This window comes from Salvelinus alpinus, chromosome 5 (genome assembly GCF_045679555.1).
Source record: "Salvelinus alpinus chromosome 5, SLU_Salpinus.1, whole genome shotgun sequence".
In the NCBI taxonomy this organism is placed as follows: domain Eukaryota; kingdom Metazoa; phylum Chordata; class Actinopteri; order Salmoniformes; family Salmonidae; genus Salvelinus; species Salvelinus alpinus.
In genome coordinates this window covers 86,039,990-86,059,324 of record NC_092090.1, presented here as the reverse complement: position 1 = coordinate 86,059,324, position 19,335 = coordinate 86,039,990, and the positions used below count along the sequence as shown (strand labels likewise).

Genomic DNA, 19,335 nt, shown 5'->3' with positions numbered 1-19,335 from the left:
ATCATATATTGTACCAAGTGTGTAGGATTGAGTGGTGAGTGAGTCCATGATGTTTTAGCCCATCTGTATACCATAGAAGAAGAAAAGCAGGGTGTTAAGTCCTGAACATCCAGAAGGCAAGCAGACTCTAGTGGTAACTCATCTCCAAACTCTACTTCAATACATAGAGAAAACATTTTAAAAGACATGTTTTACTGTCACATACACCGGATAGGTGCAGAGAAATGTGTTGCTTTACAGGGTCAGCCATAGTAGTACGGTTCCCCTGGAGCAAATTAGGGTTAAGTGCCATCCTCAAGGGAACATAAGCCGATTTTCCACCTTGTCGGCTCGGGTATTCGAACCAGCAACCTTTCAGTTACTGGCCAAACGCTCTAACCAGTAGGCTACCTTTTGCATCAGAAAAAAACATCTTAACAACAAATACAAATCAGTGCAACGGTACAATTTAAATTACTACCACTTCTCAGTAAAATGGGTTTTTCCCCCGCCGGCATAAGACGATTGGCCTTTTGTACAGACTTGTCCTCCATGATGTCCCATCTTACATCCCACCACTGGACTAGAATTTGTTTTCATCATTTTGGCCATTTGTTATGTTTGTTTCAGGCCTCTGCAAGGCTTTAGTAGTTCACTTCCCAGATTATATTCAATGCCATAATCTCTCTACCAGACATTCATGGTTGGAAAAAGTAATTTGCTCTGCCAGAAAAAAAACATGAACCCGATATAAATGAGTCAATCCATGCTCAAGGTTTATCCATGATTACAGATCTTTTTAAGCATATCTGAAGCGGATCAAAATGTGAGAAACGAAAATGAAACATCTCTGCACATTTTTTTTCTGTTATTTGACCTTGTGGATTACTGCATGCCCAGTTCATATTGGGTGAGGATTAAGACGAATCACAGAATCCTCTGGGGAGCAGGGAAATAAAACAATGATTGGTTTGAACTTAATCTATAGATGTAGGCAGGGGTGCAACTTTGGTTTTAGAAGTGGGAGGGACATAAACATTTAAAAATGAAATGTATCCAGTCGGATAAACATGCCAAACAGCCTACCAGACCGCTCTGAGGCTTCTGCATGGTCTTAAAGCACACCGTTGCCTCGTTTTGTATCACATTCCAATGATAAAAGGGGTCCGAATGTGAGGGGGACATGTCCCCCGTCCCCAGTGAAAGATGCGCTCCTGGATGTAGGGAGGGAGAGGAAAGGGTGTTTGTGTTTCATGTAATCAAAAAGTTGTTTCTGTGCTGGCGGTTGTTAACTGCCATGTCCACATTGTGTACTTTCTGATTGCCAGAATGAATAGACTTCTACACAGTATGTAGGCATAGTTCAACGTGGTCTCAGGGCAATTCGTATTATTCTGTACGTAAATCTGTGGCACTCCATTTAGTATGATATATTATGTTACGTTAGGTTGCATTATGACTTGCCTAGTTAAATGAAGGTAAACATTTTATATATATATATATATATTTTTTTTATTATGAATGGAGTAGCGATCAAAATCAAATGTTATTAGTCGCATGCGCCGAATCCAACATGTGTAGTAGACCTTACCGTGAAATGCTTACTTAAAAGCCCTTAACCTACAATGCATTTTTTTATATATTTACTAAATAAACTAAAGTAAAAAAAAAAAAAAAAAAAGGTCATTTGTACATGTAGGTAGGGGTAAGGTGACTATGCATAGATCATACAATATCATACTAATTATAGGATGTATAGTATCAAACGTCTTACCTGGATGTACAATAGCATACGAATTGGATGATATACCTTATAATACATCTTGGCGCATGTATAGTATTATACTATTTCTCTGAGACCAGGTTGCTCAGAGATATACCTTATAATACATCTTGGCGCATGTATAGTATTATACTATTTCTCTGAGACCAGGTTGCTTAACAACAAAGGAGAATCATGGAAATAATTTACGTTGGCAGTTAAGGAAACTAATGACAAAGGTTAGGATAATTTATGTAAATGCTTAGGTGAAACGGGTTAAAGGGAAAATCCACTCAAACTATATTTTAGTATTTTTTCCTTTAGTCCACTGTTGATACGTTCCATGTTCACGCACTAGTCGGAACTAGGAAACTCTGACATTTCCAACATGGTAACTGCGTTCAACAAATCAGCAAGTCGGAAATGTTGGAGTTTCCTAGTCCCGACAAGGATGTGAACGCGGACTAGTTCCCTGCAGTGTCACCGGCCACATCATCATGATGATGCGTTTTTCATCGTAAGATGTGTTTGAAATGAAAATAAAACATTTTGGGGCTTCATTTTCCATTGCACTCATCAAATCTCATTCCTTTTTTCTTTTTGGAAAGCCCAGCCTCCATCAGAGCGATGCATAACACAGAGGTAACAGTAGAATATTAGAAAGCACTAGTGTGTTTCTATTTTAACGCTTTGTCTGCCGTAGCATTCTTTTAGTCCATCAAGCCTATTGTTTTCTGCTGCTTCTAGATTGGGCTCAACTATCTGCGTAGACCTACGTCTTCTTTTGCTAACTAACATCTCCCACTGTACTTTCTCTCTGCTCCTCTCTATCTACTTTCTCCTTTCCCCACGCTCTCCCCCCCCCCCCTTCCAGGCCTCCCACTCTGCCTCTTCCTCGTCCTCTTCTTCGTCCTCTCTCTCCTGCCACCTTCAGCAGTCGCAGGCTGCAGTGGTGGTGGAGGAGGAGACGGGGGCTGCTCTCAGCATGTCAGTCTCTAACTCCTCCCTGACCACCCCCATGGTGAGTGACTCTCAGTGGGCTTGTCTGCCTGCCTGTCTGATTCTCTGCTCTTCTCACTCTCTACAGCAGACTTGGCTTTAAATAGTATTTGTTTTCTTTCTAAAACGTTTTATTTAACTTGGAAAGTCAGTGGCAAAGTGCGGTGCTAAATCAAATAAAAGTGTTGCACTTTGGGAACTATTTAATTGGTCCCACCGTGTCAGGCAAGCTCGATCAAGTGCATCAGAAGTATTTGAAAGAAAACCAATACCAGTTGAAACCTTGTCTGCTCCGCCACAGACACGACTGTGCTTCTGCTTTAGAAGTATTGACACCAATACAAAACGTTATTTTATTAGCCATTAGCCATTGTAGACATGTTCAGCTACTGATAAGGGAGTATATTGTGCAAAAACCACACACTGGCAAACACACGTTCATTCTTCACTCTATCAGACGCCTCAATATTTACACACTAAATGGCAATCTCTGTCAGGGAGAAAGCATGCAGTTGAAAAGGTGTGTTTTCATCCAGAATTTGTGAAATGTGTTATTTATATTAGCGGATGTCATTCATTTAAAACTGGGGCTTGAACACAATCCAGATCCATTATGATACAAACGCAGCAAATGAATTTTCTGTATTCTTTGTCTAATCATTCTAGTTTTGGAGCAATGTTGAGGACAATTGATCTGTTCTTGCTGAAGAACCATTGATCCTTGTTGCACCCTTTTGACTTGGTTTCAATTAAATCTATATGCATGGGATATTCAACAGATCTGTTACAAGTTACAAGCACATTTTGTGAATATGTCATTTTGAAGAGACTGAGTTGAATTAGGAATTCGAGTCACTGACTGACCAGTCAGATACAGACAATATAGCCTACAGTCATATTGTTCTCCGATGGCAAGTATGCCAATGCATCTCAATTATTTATTTAAAAAAATATTTGCTCTTTGACCTTGTAGATCTCTCAAGTAGCTTTTGTCTTAATCTCTCTCTCTTTCCTTCTCATTTCTCGCCTTCGCTCTCTCAGCATAAGACCGTTCTCCGGTCCTATTCTCAGGACTTTGCGCCTCTCTGCCAATCTTCCATTCCATATCTTCTCTCATCTGTCTCTTCCCACTCTGCCATTGTCCACCAATCACAGAGCATGGACCTAGCGGCCCCGGGCAGTGGCAGCCCTGACCCTGTGCTGGTGGCCAACGGCTCTCTGGACAGCTCTGGTGGCTCTCTTGCTATCTGTCTTCTCACTGACTCTTCTTTCTCTGACACTCGTCAAACCTCTTTGGTGAGCCCTAGCTGTGTGTTGTGACAAGTGTTAGGCACTGTGCGAAAAGAAAATGTGATTGCGTTTGACAGGGGGGGGGTGCTATTGAAGAAGAGCACAGATCTGGAGTAGGGTATAAACATTGTTAGCAAAGGGCTGTTTCAATATCGGTGACATGATGTTCTTATCCTTGAAAAGAGGCCAAACCCTAGGTAAAAAAACAAGTCTGCAGCTCTATGTATGCTGTGGTGATTGGAACAGTTGGTTCTTAGTGGTTTCATTTGAGATGATATACAGTGGGGCAAAAAAGTATTTAGTCAGCCACCAATTGTGCAAGTTCTCCCACTTAAAAAGAGAGGCCTGTAATTTTCATCATAGGTACACTTCAACTATGACAGACAAAATGAGTCTGTCATTCAATAAATGAATTTATTTGCAAATTATGGTGGAAAATAAGTATTTGGTCAATAACAAAAGTTTATCTCAATACTTTGTTATATACCCTTTGTTGGCAATGACAGAGGTCAAACGTTTTCTGTAAGTCTTCACAAGGTTTTCACACACTGTTGCTGGTATTTTGGCCCATTCCTCCATGCAGATCTCCTCTAGAGCAGTGATGTTTTGGGGCTGTTGCTGGGCAACACGGACTTTCAACTCCCTCCAAAGATTTTCTATGGGGTTGAGATCTGGAGACTGGCTAGGCCACTCCAGGACCTTGAAATGCTTCTTACGAAGCCACTCCTTCGTTGCCCGGGCGGTGTGTTTGGGATCATTGTCATGCTGAAAGACCCAGCCACGTTTCATCTTCAATGCCCTTGCTGATGGAAGGAGGTTTTCACTCAAAATCTCACGATACATGGCCCCATTCATTCTTTCCTTTACACGGATCAGTCGTCCTGGTCCCTTTGCAGAAAAACAGCCCCAAAGCATGATGTTTCCACCCCCATGCTTCACAGTAGGTATGGTGTTCTTTGGATGCAACTCAGCATTCTTTGTCCTCCAAACACGACGAGTTGAGTTTTTACCAAAAAGTTCTATTTTGGTTTCATCTGACCATATGACATTCTCCCAATCTTCTTCTGGATCATCCAAATGCTCTCTAGCAAACTTCAGACGGGCCTGGACATGTACTGGCTTAAGCAGGGGGACACGTCTGGCACTGCAGGATTTGAGTCCCTGGCGGCGTAGTGTGTTACTGATGGTAGGCTTTGTTACTTTGGTCCCAGCTCTCTGCAGGTCATTCACTAGGTCCCCCCGTGTGGTTCTGGGATTTTTGCTCACTGTTCTTGTGATCATTTTGACCCCACGGGGTGAGATCTTGCGTGGGGCCCCAGATCGAGGGAGATTATCAGTGGTCTTGTATGTCTTCCATTTCCTAATAATTGCTCCCACAGTTGATTTCTTCAAACCAAGCTGCTTACCTATTGCAGATTCAGTCTTCCCAGCCTGGTGCAGGTATACAATTTTGTTTCTGGTGTCCTTTGACAGCTCTTTGGTCTTGGCCATAGTGGAGTTTGGAGTGTGACTGTTTGAGGTTGTGGACAGGTGTCTTTTATACTGATAACAAGTTCAAACAGGTGCCATTAATACAGGTAACGAGTGGAGGACAGAGGAGCCTCTTAAAAAAGAAGTTACAGGTCTGTGAGAGCCAGAAATCTTGCTTGTTTGTAGGTGACCAAATACTTATTTTCCACCATAATTTGCAAATAAATTCATAAAAAATCCTACAATGTGATTTTCTGGATTTTTTTTTCTCATTTTGTCTGTCATAGTTGAAGTGTAACTATGATGAAAATTACAGGCCTCTCTCATCTTTTTAAGTGGGAGAACTTGCACAATTGGTGGCTGACTAAATACTTTTTTTGCCCCACTGTAGGTACTTGTTTGTTTTGTCTGGCTAGTTGTGAGAAGCTTTCGCATTCGGAACCACATTTGCTTTTTCCTAGCATCTGTCATTCTCTTTGCTGTTTTTCTTTTTTCCCCCGTAGAGCGAAAGCGCTAACGAGGAAGGCGGGGAGGGAGAGTACGTTAATCTGTACACATCCAGCCAAGCCAACGGATATAGGCTCTCCCGCCGAGTAAGTAGCCTTAGCAGAGAGGCTGCATGGGAGCGAGGAGAGAAAAGCGTGCTTTCACAGACAGTTGCACCATGACTGACAACAGACCTCACTAAGTAACCCTATCTGTATGTGACCTAACCACTCAGGATTCGCTGTGTCTCTTCGACCGCTTGGCATGCCCTGCTTTGGTTACTGCCTGTACATTACCATGTTTCTCTTCCTTTCCCCAAATCCCCTACTACTGGACTGTCCCCATTAGAGGTCGACCGATCATGATTTTTCAACGTCGATACCGATTATTGGAGGACCAAAAAATGCCGATGCCGATTAATCGTACGATTAATTAATTTATTTGTAATAATGACAATTACAACAATACTGAATGAACACTTTTATTTAAACTTAATATAATACATCAATAAAATCAATTTTGCCTCAAATAAATAATGAAACATGTTCAATTTGGTTTAAATAATGCAAAAACAAAGTGTTGGAGAAGAAAGTAAAAGTGCAATATGTGCCATGTAAAAAAGCTAACGTTTAAGTTCCTTGCTCAGAACATATGAAAGCTGGTGGTTCCTTTTAACAAGAGTCTTCAATATTCCCAGGTAAGAAGTTTTAGGTTATAGGAATTATAGGACTATTTCTCTCTATACGATTTGTATTTCATATACCTTTGACTATTGGATGTTCTTATAGGCACTATAGTATTGCCAGTGTAACAGTATAGCTTCCGTCCCTCTCCTCGCCCCTACCTGGGCTCAAACCAGGGACACATCGACAACAGCCACCCTCGAAGCATCGTTACCCATCGCTCCACAAAAGCCGTGGCCCTTGCAGGGCAAGGGGAACAACTACTTCAAGGTCTCGGAGCGAGTGACGTCACCGATTGAAACGCTATTAGCGCGCACCCCGCTAACTAGCTAGCCATTTCACATCGGTTACACCAGCCTAATCTCGGGAGTTGATAGACTTGAAGTCATAAACAGCTCAATGTTTGAAGCACAGCGAAGAGCTGCTGGCAAATGCAGGAAAGTGCTGTTTGAATGAATGCTTACGAGCCTGCTGCTGCCTACCACCGCTCAGTCAGACTGCTCTATCAAATATCAAATCATAGACTTAATTATAACATAATAACACACAGAAATACGAGCCTTAGGTCATTAATATGGTCAAAACGTTTATTCTTTCAGTGAAATACGGAACCGTTCTGTATTTTATCTAACAGGTGGCATCCATAAGTCTATAATATTGCTGTTACATTGCACAACCTTCAATGTTATGTCATAATTATGTACAATTCTGGCAAATGAATTAGTCTTTGTTAGGAATAATTGGTCTTCACACAGTTCGCAACGAGCCAGGCGGCCCAAACTGCTGCATATACCCTGACTCTGCTTGCACGGAACGCAAGAGAAGTGACACAATTTCCCTAGTTAAAAGAAATTCATGTTAGCAGGCAATATTAACTAAATATGCAGGTTTAAAAATATATACTTGTGTATTGATTTTAAAGAAAGTCATTGATGTTTATGATTAGGTACACATTGGTGCAACGACAGTGCTGTTTTCGCGAATGCGCTTGTTAAATCATCACCCGTTTGGCGAAGTAGGCTGTGATTCGATGAGAAATTAACAGGCACCGCATCGATTATATGCAACGCAGGACAAGCTAGATAAACTAGTAATATCATCAACCATGTGTAGTTAACTAGTGATTATGTGAAGATTGATTGTTTTTTATAAGAGAAGTTTAATGCTAGCTAGCAACTTACCTTGGCTTCTTGCTGCACTTGCGTAACAGGTGGTCAGCCTGCCACGCAGTCTCCTCGTGGAGTGCAATGTAATCGCCCACAATCGGTGTCCAAAAATGCCGATTACCTATTGTTATGAAAACTTGAAATCGACCCAAATTAATCGGCCATTCCGATTAATCGGTCGACCTCTAGTCCCCATTCCCTACTAAATGGGCCTATGTGTAGTTCTAGCTCAAAGGACATCAGTCACTCCCCTGTCATTGTCTCAAGGGGGATTTGTATCCAAGTGACAGTGAGACATTTTCTATCATGTTCATAAACTTGGCCGTTAAGGCCAGTGGTGGTTGTCCACCTGGGTCAGGTCTGGATCGTAGTAACTAATTACAACTGGATTCATGAATGGCTCTGAGTTAAGTCTGTGTATTTAACATCTTGCGTAAGGCCTTTCATCAGGAAGGACAGCCCAATAAAACCACTAAACGCTCAGCTTATTTATTCACTCTTTCTCGCTCAAAGTTTTCCCCATTCCCCGCGTTTTTCGTTAAAAAAATCTGGACTGTCTTCTGGGTTGGAGATGGGTACATACAGAGCCTTCAGAAGGTATTTACACCTCTTGACTTTTTCCACATTTTGTTGTGTTACAGCCTGAATTTAAGGTGGATTAAATTGAGATTTTGTGTCACTGGCCTACACACAATACCCCATGAAGTGGAATTACATTTGTAGAAATTTTTACAAATTCCAAAATGTCTTAAGTCAATAAGTATTCAACCCCTTTTCTTATGGCAAGCATAAATACGTTCAGGAGTAAAATTGTGTTTAACAAGTCACATATTACATTGCATGGACTCACTCTGTGTGCAATAATAGTGTTTAACATTTGAATGACTACCTCATCTCTGTACCCCACACATACAATTATCTCTAAGGTCCCTCATGGCCAAATCTACACTGGAGTTACTAACCACGATGACATCTAGTTTTGTCTTGAAAATCCATGGCAAAACTTGAAAATTGCTCTCTAGCAATGATCAAAAACCAACTTGACAGAACTTGAAGAATTCAAAAAAGAAAAAATTGCAAGTATTGTACAATCCCGGTATGCAAAGCTCTTAGTCTTACCCAGAAAGAATGATTCTAACATGTAACTCAGGGGGTTTGAATATTTATCTAATCAAGATATATTAGTGTTTTATTTTTCTTACACATTAGTTATTTTGTGTAAAAAAAGAAAATAAAAGACAAATCAATTTTAATCCCACTTTGTAACACAACCAAATATGGAAAGAGTCAAGGGGTGTGAATATTTTCTGAAGGCACTGTATATTAAGTGTATTGTGTATTTAGTGTTGCACTTGCACTAGAGAAGTGAGGCTAGAGTAATGCATGTATCCATACCACAGGAGATTGGTGGCACCTTAATTGCGGAGGACTGGCCCATGGTAATGACTGGAGTGGAATAGGTGGAATGGTATCAAATACATTAAAGACATGGTTTCCATGTGTTTGATGTCATTCCATTTTCTCAATTCTAGTTATTATTATGAGCCGTCCTCCCCTCAGCAGCCTCCACTGATCCATAGAGCGTGTGATATTAATAGTGTGTGTGAACTACCATTGTCTGTTTTCCTCAAAGCTGACGGAACAATTCACTGAATACTAAGTTGAAACCTCCATGTGCTTAGACAACGTACCCACACATCTACCTTAACTAAGAAAGCATTTACCTTTATCTTGACCTCAGGGTCATGTTCATTAGGTACCGAACAGAAGAAAATAACCTGAAACAAGCATAGAAATAAATGTCCAATGAGAAATGCACATTTTCGTTTTCAACTGCAAATTATTGTGAAACCTTTTCTGTGCCATGCCCTAACGAACATGACCTCAGGCTGCTGGATTTGGTGTGAGACCAGTCCTAACCACTCTGTGTTGTTATCAGGACTCGTCTGCCATAGATGACTCACTGGAGGACACTGCCTCAGAGAACCCACTGTGCAATAACAAGGACATGTCCGATGACCGGTAAGAACCCATGCCATAACAGTCTGGCCTTTCTGTTTCCTTTTATTTTGAGGTAAAATAAATAATACAATATTCTCCATTGTTCCTACTCTCCAGTGACAGTAGGAAGGATTCCCTTTTTTGTTATATTCTTTTTCTCTTTCTCTCTCACTCAGCCGAAGACAAAAGTCCTCTGAAGATGGGCAGAGTAGTGAGGAGACGGATGAGCTTTCCCTCATCGATCACATGGAGATCATGTCCCGGTTAACACTAAAGCAGGAGGTAAACATGTCCTCGTTTTCTACTGTTGATGGTCAGTCCATTTTACCTCACGTCTCTTTCAGATCAAGCTGTTTAATCATAGAGCAGGAGATGCCTATTTTTATGTGATACTTCATAGGATCCTACATGGCTCTACGGTGCGACTATTTTACTAGGAAACACCGTACACCTGGCGACCGTGTCAGCGTGCATACGCCCGGCCTGCCACAGGAGTCACTAGAGCACGATGGGACAAGGACATCCCTGCCGGCCAAACCCTCCCCTAAACCAGCCAACGCTGGGCCAATTGTGCGCCGCCCCATGGGTCTCCCGGTCACGGCCGACTGTAACAGAGCTTGGACCCGAACCAGGATCTCTCTAAGGCAGTGCCTTAGACCACTGCGCCACTCGGGAGACCCCTGTGTCCAAACTTACCTGAAAGTCTACTAAAGTGTGACTTTGTTCTCGTGTTTCTTGGCTATTTACATCGTTTTGTTCACACACTAGGTTGTATTTCAATGTTAGTTTGAGCTTGCTCAACTGCTAGCGAAGAGACATGTCGGAGAATCTCATCTCTCACAGACAGACATGTGAGTCCCACCGTTACAATGGTAACGTCCCGGCCCTTAAAGGGGCAGCTGAAATGTTTTGTCTCACCTAAGTGACTCAAATATTTGAGGGTACATTGTAATTGATTCAGCATGGAAGACTCCAAAAACCAAACTTTTTGCCATTTCTTAGAATAACAACACTCTTCCTCATACTTTTATTGTGCACCTACATTTTATTTTTGTGCTCGTAACTTTTTCAACTTAGGAGCACATGTGCTAATACATACTACTAATACAGAATAAGCCACCAATCAGCTGTTTACAGAGAGCTTGCCCTCTGCTGGCCCCTACCTCTGTAACTCAAATGCAAAGGTCCAGAGCCTGCTGGTTTTCTGTTCTACCTGATAATTGCACCCACCTGGTATCCCAGGTCTAAATCAGTCCCTGATTAGAGGGGAACAATGAAAAAACACAGTGGAAGTGGCTTTGAAGTCTAGAGTTGATTTTGCGGGGGCTATATGATCACATTCTCACAGTAGATGATAAGTATGTAGGTGACGATCTGGAGTTAGCATGGTACGGTCAGTGCAGCTTTAGTAGCGCCTATCCCCTTATAGAAAACCCCCTCATGGCTAGCATGGCTTTTCAAAACATATTTTTCAATATTGTTAGAATGGTTTCATCAGGACAGTCACTTGTAGGGCTACACTAAGACTCCTCATGAGGTCAACACTTCGGCTAATCCTCTCTCTCTCTGCCCTTACAACTTTTCATCTGTCCACATGTGATACCAGAACGACGACGGTCCAGATGTCCGAGCCGGATCGGGGGATATTTTATTAGTCCACGCCACAGAAACGGACCGCAAAGGTATTTATGACCTCCGTAGTACACCCCCCTCCCCCTATTACATGCAGTCGGTGTCCACTCAGATGGAAGGTACAAGTTATATGCTTTAGCTACAATAGTAATTTACAACATTAACAATGTCTACACTGTATTTCTGATCAATTTGATGTTATTTTAATGGACAAAAAAAGGTGCTTTTCTTTCAAAAGCAAGGACATTTTTAAGTGACCCCAAACTTTTGAACGGTAGTGTAAATAATGAATTTATAGTCCAAAAATGGATGTAGCAACTAAGGATTCTAGCTTTTACTAGTACTGCTTTTCTATAATACACCCAGACTTTCCTTCCTCCCAAATAGAGCTCTGGGGAAGTGAGAGGATATTCAGTAATCTCCTTTGTGGTCTTCTTTTCCAGATCTTGTCTTGTACTGTGAGGCTTTCCTGACGACGTACAGAACGTTCATAACCCCAGAGGACCTTATCAAAAAGCTGCACTACAGATATCCTTTCCATGCTTCACTTCTCACATGTGGACCCAAAGTTTCCTCCAACAAAGCCTGCTTGGTTGAGCCAATGGGGAACGGGTAGCAAAATCCCTACCACATCACATAGTCGTATACACTCTGAATACTGTAAGATGTGTAATATACTTTGACTAGTTGTTTGTTTTCCTTAACACCTCCACACATACACCAGGTTTTGTCACTGCCCAGATACCTTCAAGAAGAAAGTCAGCAAAAACACCTTCTTTGTTCTCGTCCGTGTGGTGGACGAGCTGTGGTGAGGTCTCTAGCCTGCCATTTGACCAGAAGTCTAGCTATCAAAAACCTGCAATCTGCAAAGAAAAGTTTGTCCTTCAATGACTGTGCAAACAATGACGATTCTTATTCACTTTTCCTTTGGTCTGTTCCTGGTAAAAGGGGGGGGATTAACCAGTCATGATTACAGAAATGCAAACTCATGACTTTTTGGCTATTTTCACTGTAGACCCGAAGAAGAAAACAATTGGGGGGGGTATATGTTTCTCATATCAAAATAAATGACTGAGCACAGAATGCATCCCTACACGTCCTACAAAGAGAATATCAAACAGAGTTCAGAGCATGATGTCAGATATGTCATATCAAAATGAATGCTTTCTTCAATATCAACGTGTGACAGCTGTGATCAGCCAGCCGCATCCCCTACCAGCCAATAGCCTGCTCGGTTGTCTGCTCTTTTTGCGCATATCCATCAGTTTTCAAATGTAATTTAGCTGTGATGGCAAGCTGGGGTGTGCAGAGAGTGATAGGGCTTCTGTTACATTTGTTTAATTATTGGAGCAGCTCGCAGCGCAAGTAAACACCTCCTCGGGTCTTTTTCCACCTCTACCACCCTCTCTCATACCATTCTCTCATCTCTCCATCCCCTCGGCTGTGTGTGTGTGTCTGTGTGTGTCAGTCTGGTGGAGATGACGGAGGACATCCTGATGCAGCTGATGGACTTGGTGTTCAGGCTTGTGTGTAACGGTGAGCTGAGCCTGGCCCGCGTGCTCCGCACAAACATCCTGGACAAGGTGGAGCAGAGGAAGCTGCTGCGCTACACCTACTCCCTCAAACCACTGGCCGCAAGAGGTGTCGCTGCCAGGTAGGTCCGCCCGCAATTAGTGGACGAGGATACTGTGACAGCTAAAACGTCACGTCCCTTGTTTCTGTATAATGGATCAATAAAGATTGTATTGCAATGTATTTTGTATTGTTTCAGAGAATGTTACCGCTTGCAGAGGCATTTAGAAATGTTCTGCTCCGTGACAGTGAAGGATTTCCTTGTTGTGTTCTGAACATCAATGTATCACAGTGTCTAGTTCTAACTTTGGCCTTGTTCACTTTCTTCTAATTTCTTCCCCCCATTTCCCGTGGGAAACTTTAGACCTGGGACCCTGCACGACTTCCGAAGTCATGAGATCGCCGACCAGCTAACTCTCCTGGATGCAGAGCTCTTCTACAAAATTGAGGTAGCTCATCCAAGCATGTCTTTCTCCTCCTCCTGTGTATGCTGCCCCTCTGCCTAAAAAGTAGTTATTTGTGTCTCTCTCTGGACAGATCCCTGAGGTGTTGCTTTGGGCTAAGGAGCAGAACGAGGAGAAGAGTGCCAACCTCACACAGTTCACAGAGCACTTTAACAACATGTCCTACTGGTAAGTTTGCACCTCACATCGTCTCTTAGTCACCACGCTGCTTCTCTTCTTCCCTGCAGCACTTCAGTTCACTGCTCTCTCGCCGAGAGGAAAGCAGCCAGGCCTGGAGAACATGTGGTGACAAACTGATGCATCTCTCCCCCTTCGTGTCTCTCTCAGGGTACGCTCCATAATCATTCTGCAAGAGAAAGCCCAGGACCGAGAAAAGCTCCTCCTCAAATTTATCAAAATAATGAAGGTATGCCTTTTGAAATGTGGATACTTGAGCAAACAGTTGTTTTGGGCGTGTTTGTTGAAAAAGCAACAAATTCTCAGGTGCATTTTAAGATGGTCTCCCTCCACTCTCTTGCAGCACTTACGGAAGCTAAATAATTTCAACTCATATTTGGCAATATTATCTGCCTTGGATTCAGCTCCCATCCGAAGACTGGAGTGGCAGAAAACAACCTCAGAGGTGAGTTAGACTGTGGTCTAATCGATCTCCGAAACATCAGTTTATTGAAGAAAAAAAAAGGTGTAATCTTCACAGCAGTTACTGTAAGGTACCTCTAATATGAACTCTCTACACATGTTGGTGTTGTTTGACGTTAACATGGACGACTGTCACTGTTCTCTTTACAGGGCCTAGAGGAATACTGCACGTTAATAGACAGTTCCTCGTCGTTCCGGGTCTACCGAGCGGCACTGGCAGACGTGGAGCCCCCATGTATACCATATTTGTAAGTCAACCTGCTGGTTTAAAGTGTATGCACTTTGCTGTTCTGTAAGTCAACCTGCTGGTTTAAAGTGTATGCACTTTGCTGTTCTGTAAGTCAACCTGCTGGTTTAAAGTGTATGCACTTTGCTGTTCTGTAAGTCAACCTGCTGGTTTAAAGTGTTACACTTTGCTGTTCTGTAAGTCAACCTGCTGGTTTAAAGTGTATGCACTTTGCTGTTCTGTAAGTCAACTTGCTGGGTTAAAGTGTTACACTTCGCTGTCACAAGTGATGCAAATGGATTTGCACGTCTACCATTTGTATTGCTTACTTTGCATTTCTCGTCTTTACTGTTTATTGTTTTTTTTCCTCACACGACACACAGGGGTCTTATCCTCCAGGACTTGACCTTTGTCCATCTGGGCAACCCTGATCAAATCAAAGGGAAGGTCAACTTCTCCAAGCGCTGGCAGCAGTTCAACATCCTGGACAGCATGAGGCGCTTCCAGCAGGTGTATGTATACAGTGGCCAATCTGGCTGTCGCTCTCATACAGCTTTATGTTCAACGCGCTTTTCTTTCACGTAACAATTTGTTAATTCATTGGCCTATCTTGGAATTTAATATTTTCCATGAACTTTTACCATTTTTGCAATGTTTAGATGGTGTTTTCCCTCTCTCCCAGGCATTATGATCTGAAACACAATGACGATATTGTCTCCTTCTTCAACGACTTCAGCGACCACCTGGCAGAGGAGGCTCTGTGGGAGCTGTCTTTGAAGATCAAACCTCGGAACATTACGCGGCGCAAAACAGAGCGCGAAGAGAAGACATAGGAACATGTCCCACTGGGTCTGGGTCATTTTACAAACTCTTCATGATTACAAGAGACTACAAACGAGAACTGTGAAGGCAGCTGAAAGACTGGGATGTTTTTTTGTTAGTAGTTTACAGGACCTCTCCGACTTAGGATTCTCTGTTGTGGATTGCACTGGGTCTCAGTCCGTGTGTGAGCAAAGCCAGTGGGATAGACACTGTGCAGAGCACAAAGTGTTGGGAGGCTCGCAAAAAGATTCCTCATGTTCACCGTTGTCGCCAACCCCATCCACCCAATGCCATATTATGGGTATAGTCCAAGCATTTCAGGATCTCACAACCAGAGACGTTGTTCTGACTAAAACCATATCATACTGATGTGTGCCATGGGAAACACCACTCAGTGTCATTCAGTTTAGGCTTCTTTTTTAAAATACGGGACACCAGCCCTTTTTTTGATGACACAAACTGGGATGCCATAACGCCTGACATGGCAGAGAACCGCTGTTGGTGGTGCAGAACTTTGAGGCAAATACCTCAAATCACCCGGGTCTGCTTCAAGACTACTGGTGGTAAAGATATTACTGATGCACACAAGACTTAATTTTGTAGTTCAAGGAAGTGTTGTATGATACTGTTTGACTGATGCAATTCAGTTTTCCTTTTGTTCGTTAAAAGGATGTGAAAAGGATACTTCAGAAATGGGTAGAAGTGATATGAAGTTTATATACAGTACCAGTCAAAAGTTTGGACACCTACTCATTCAAGTGTTTTTATTTGTACTATTTTCTACATTGTAGAATAATAGTGAAGACATCAAAACTATGAAATAACAAAAAAAAAGGTTTTACCTTTATTTAACTAGGCAAGTCGGTTAAGAACAATTTCTTATTTACAATGACTGCCTACCCTGGCCAAACCCGAACGATGCTCCCAATCACGGCCGGATGTGATACAGCCTGGATTCAAACCAGGGACTGTAGTGATGCCTCTTGCACTGAGATGCAGTGCCTTAGACCGCTGTGCCACTCAGATCCCACATATGGAATCATGTAGTAACCAAAAAAAAGTGTTAAACATGTCAAAATATATTTGAGATTTGAGATTTTTCAAAGTAGCGACCCTTTGCCTTGATGACAGCTTTGTACACTCTTGGCATTCTCTCAACCAGCTTCATGAGGTAGTCACCATTTCAATTAACAGGTGTGCCTTGATAAAAGTTCATTTGTGGAATTTCTATCCTTAATGTGTTTGAGCCAATCAGTTGTGTTGTGACATGGTAGGGGTGGTATACAGAAAATAGCCGTATTTGGTAAAAGACCAAGTCCATATTATGGCAAAAACAGCTCAAATAAACAAAGAGAAACGACAGTCCATCATTACTTTAAGACATGAAGGTCAGTCAATCCGGAAAATGTCAAGAACTTTGAAACTTTCTTCAAATGCAGTCACAAAAACCATTAAGCACTAGGATGAAACTGACTCTCATGAGGACCGCCACAGGAAAAGAACACCCAGAGAGTTACCTCTGCTGCAGAGGATAAGTTCATTAGAGTTAACTGCACCTCAGATTGCAGCCCAAATAAATGCTTCACAGAGTTCAAGTAACAACATATCTCAACATCAACGGTTCAGAGGAGACTGCGTGAATCAGGCCTTCATGGTCAAGTTGCTGAAAAGAAACCAGTACTAAAGGACACCAATAAGAAGAGACTTGCTTGGGCCAAGAAACACGAGCAATGGTGGAAATACCTCCTTTGGTCTGATGAGTCCAAATTTGAGATTTTTGGTTCCAAACCGCCTTGTCTTTGTGAGATGCAGAGTAGGTGAACGGATGATCTCCGCGGTTCCCACCGTGAAGCATGGAGGAGGAGATGTGATGGTGCTTTGCTGGTGACACTGTCAGTGATTTATTTAGAATTCAAGGCACACTTAACCAGCATGGCTACCACAGCATTCTGCAGTGATACGCCATCCCATCTGGTTTGCGGTTAGTGGGACTATCATTTGTTTTTCAACAGGATAATGACCCAACACACCTCCAGGCTGTGTAAAGGCTATTTTACCAAGAAGGAGAGTGATGGAGTGCTGCATCAGATGACCTAGCCTCCACAATCACCTGACCTCAACCCAATTGAGATGGTTTGGGATGAGTTGGAAAAGCAGCCAACAAGTGCTCATCATATGTGGGAACTCCTTTAAGGCTGCTGGAAAAGCTCATTGAGAGAATGCCAAAAGTGTGAAAATCTGTCATCAATGCAAAGAGTAGCTACTTTGAAGAATCTCAAATATAAAATATGTTGATTTGTTTAACACTTTTTTGGTTACTACATTATTCCATATGTGTTATTTCATAGTTTTGATGTCTTGTTCTACAATGTACAAAATAGTCAAAATAAAGAAAAACCCTTGAATGAGAAGGTGTCCAAACATTTGACTTGTATACTGTATGTGCACTTAAAAATCGAACGAACACCTCACGAGTGGCGCAAGGCACTGCATCGCAATGCTTGAGGCGTCACTACAGACCCGGGTTGGATCCCAGGCTGTGTCACAACCAGCTGTGACCAGGAGTCCCGCAGTTGGCCCAGCGTTGTCCGGGTTAGGGGAGGGTTTAGCCGGGAGGGGCTTTACTTGTCTCATCGCGCTCTAGCAACTCCTTGTGGCGGGCCGGGTGCCTGCAGGCTGATTTCAGTCATCAGTTGAACAATGTTTCCTCCGACACATTGGTGCAGCTGGCTTCCGGGTTAAGCGGGCGGGTGTTAAGATGCGCAGTTTGGCGGGTCATGTTTCGGAGGACGCATGACCTGACCTTCGCCTCTCCTGAGCCCGTTGGAGAGTTGCAGCAATGAGACAAGATCGCAATTGGATATCACAAAATTGAGGTGAAAAGGGGGATAAAACATTAATGAACAAAAAAGTGATGTGATTTGTGTCAAGGGATCTATGCATAGCAGTGAACAGTACAGCAATCATAAGTGGACCTTAGACTTGATATGGACATGCTTGCCTAAGGTCCATATCAAGTCTATCTCAAAGACTGAGGGACCCCTCAATGCCAAATGAAGCCCTTTCCAGCGCAAATACAAGATGGCACATTATCCCTTGACAGAATCAGACCACAGATCCCTGTGCAAGTAAATAAAACCTGCAGTATTTCTACATCTTGTGTGTGCATTATTTATTCCTCTCTGCCATAGTCATACTGTGCAGTGTGCAATTGGATGGCATCAAGTAAGCATAGAATGAATGGAGGGTCAATGGAGGTTTTCCTGATGAATAAAACATTTCTAATGGCAATCATGCCTGAAATATGACAGTCAGAAGCTCAGTCAGAACATACTTGGAAAAATCTGTTCTGCGCCATTGGACAATTTTCTCCCCACTTCATTGAAGAAGTGAACCTTGAGTCTCAAATTGATTGCAGTACCAAAGACAGAGTAGAGGGCGCAAAGTCAGTGCACCGATGTATTCCAGTGTAAACACAGGAGATTCCCTAAAAACACACCACTTCGATACAGCTACAACCGGACGTGACTTTTTTGGAGTAAGTTAGAACTTACGCAGCAGGTTTGGAGAATTAGGTTAGGGTTAGCGAAAATTCTCTTCTAACCGTCTACAAAGTCACTTCCAGTCATAGCTGTATCAAAGTGCCGTTTTTCAGGAGTCCCGGCCGCAGAGCTGTCCATCCGTGAGACCATAAATCAGTAGTCGACTTGAGGGTCTGCTGCCGTGGAGACAGCCTCTAATTGTCTAAACTTGGGGAGATTCTCATTTGGTCAAAAGACCATCCTCTCCTCGACGACTCAGTCCTCTCCTCCGTGACCTGGAAACCGATATGTGGTCGAGTAGTGTCAATTAGTTAGTAGGCGACCGGAAGAGTGTCCTCACCTCCTCCCGCCGAAGAAGCACAAGGCTTTTTCTCATTTGGGAAAAAGTCTGTCCTCCATCTCTCCTCCGTAACCCGGAAACCGATAATTGGTCGAGGAGATGTCAATTCATTAGTAGGCAAATGGAAGACGTCCTCCCCTTCTCGATAACCACCTGTCATCGAGGATATTCATGTGTATCCTGAGTCCTCCACAGAAGTGTTTTAAAATTTGCCACACACCCTTTGAATCAGCTTTTGTTTTGGTCGGAGGAAAGCTTGCAC

At 42.7% G+C, this 19,335-nt stretch overlaps 1 protein-coding gene across 4 annotated transcripts in view; it reads left to right on the top strand.

Moving 5' to 3' along the window:
- The window catches only part of rapgef1a (Rap guanine nucleotide exchange factor (GEF) 1a), a 47,509-nt gene extending 29,165 nt beyond the window's left edge, over nt 1-18,344 (top strand). Inside the window, exons 11-26 of one of the 4 annotated variants that reach the window (XM_071403985.1) lie at nt 2,616-2,762; nt 3,782-4,036; nt 6,004-6,093; nt 9,775-9,857; nt 10,013-10,118; nt 11,443-11,518; nt 11,912-11,999; nt 12,187-12,276; nt 12,937-13,122; nt 13,405-13,489; nt 13,578-13,672; nt 13,832-13,910; nt 14,025-14,126; nt 14,294-14,391; nt 14,753-14,881; nt 15,052-18,344. In XM_071403985.1, the coding sequence (XP_071260086.1) occupies nt 2,616-2,762; nt 3,782-4,036; nt 6,004-6,093; nt 9,775-9,857; nt 10,013-10,118; nt 11,443-11,518; nt 11,912-11,999; nt 12,187-12,276; nt 12,937-13,122; nt 13,405-13,489; nt 13,578-13,672; nt 13,832-13,910; nt 14,025-14,126; nt 14,294-14,391; nt 14,753-14,881; nt 15,052-15,202 (1,860 nt within the window). In that variant the 3' untranslated portion in view covers nt 15,203-18,344. The remainder of the gene's footprint in view (nt 1-2,615; nt 2,763-3,781; nt 4,037-6,003; nt 6,094-9,774; nt 9,858-10,012; nt 10,119-11,442; nt 11,519-11,911; nt 12,000-12,186; nt 12,277-12,936; nt 13,123-13,404; nt 13,490-13,577; nt 13,673-13,831; nt 13,911-14,024; nt 14,127-14,293; nt 14,392-14,752; nt 14,882-15,051) is intronic. The other 3 variants (XM_071403981.1, XM_071403982.1, XM_071403983.1) reach the window with 3 other exon arrangements.
- The last annotated feature ends 991 nt before the right edge of the window (nt 18,345-19,335 follow it).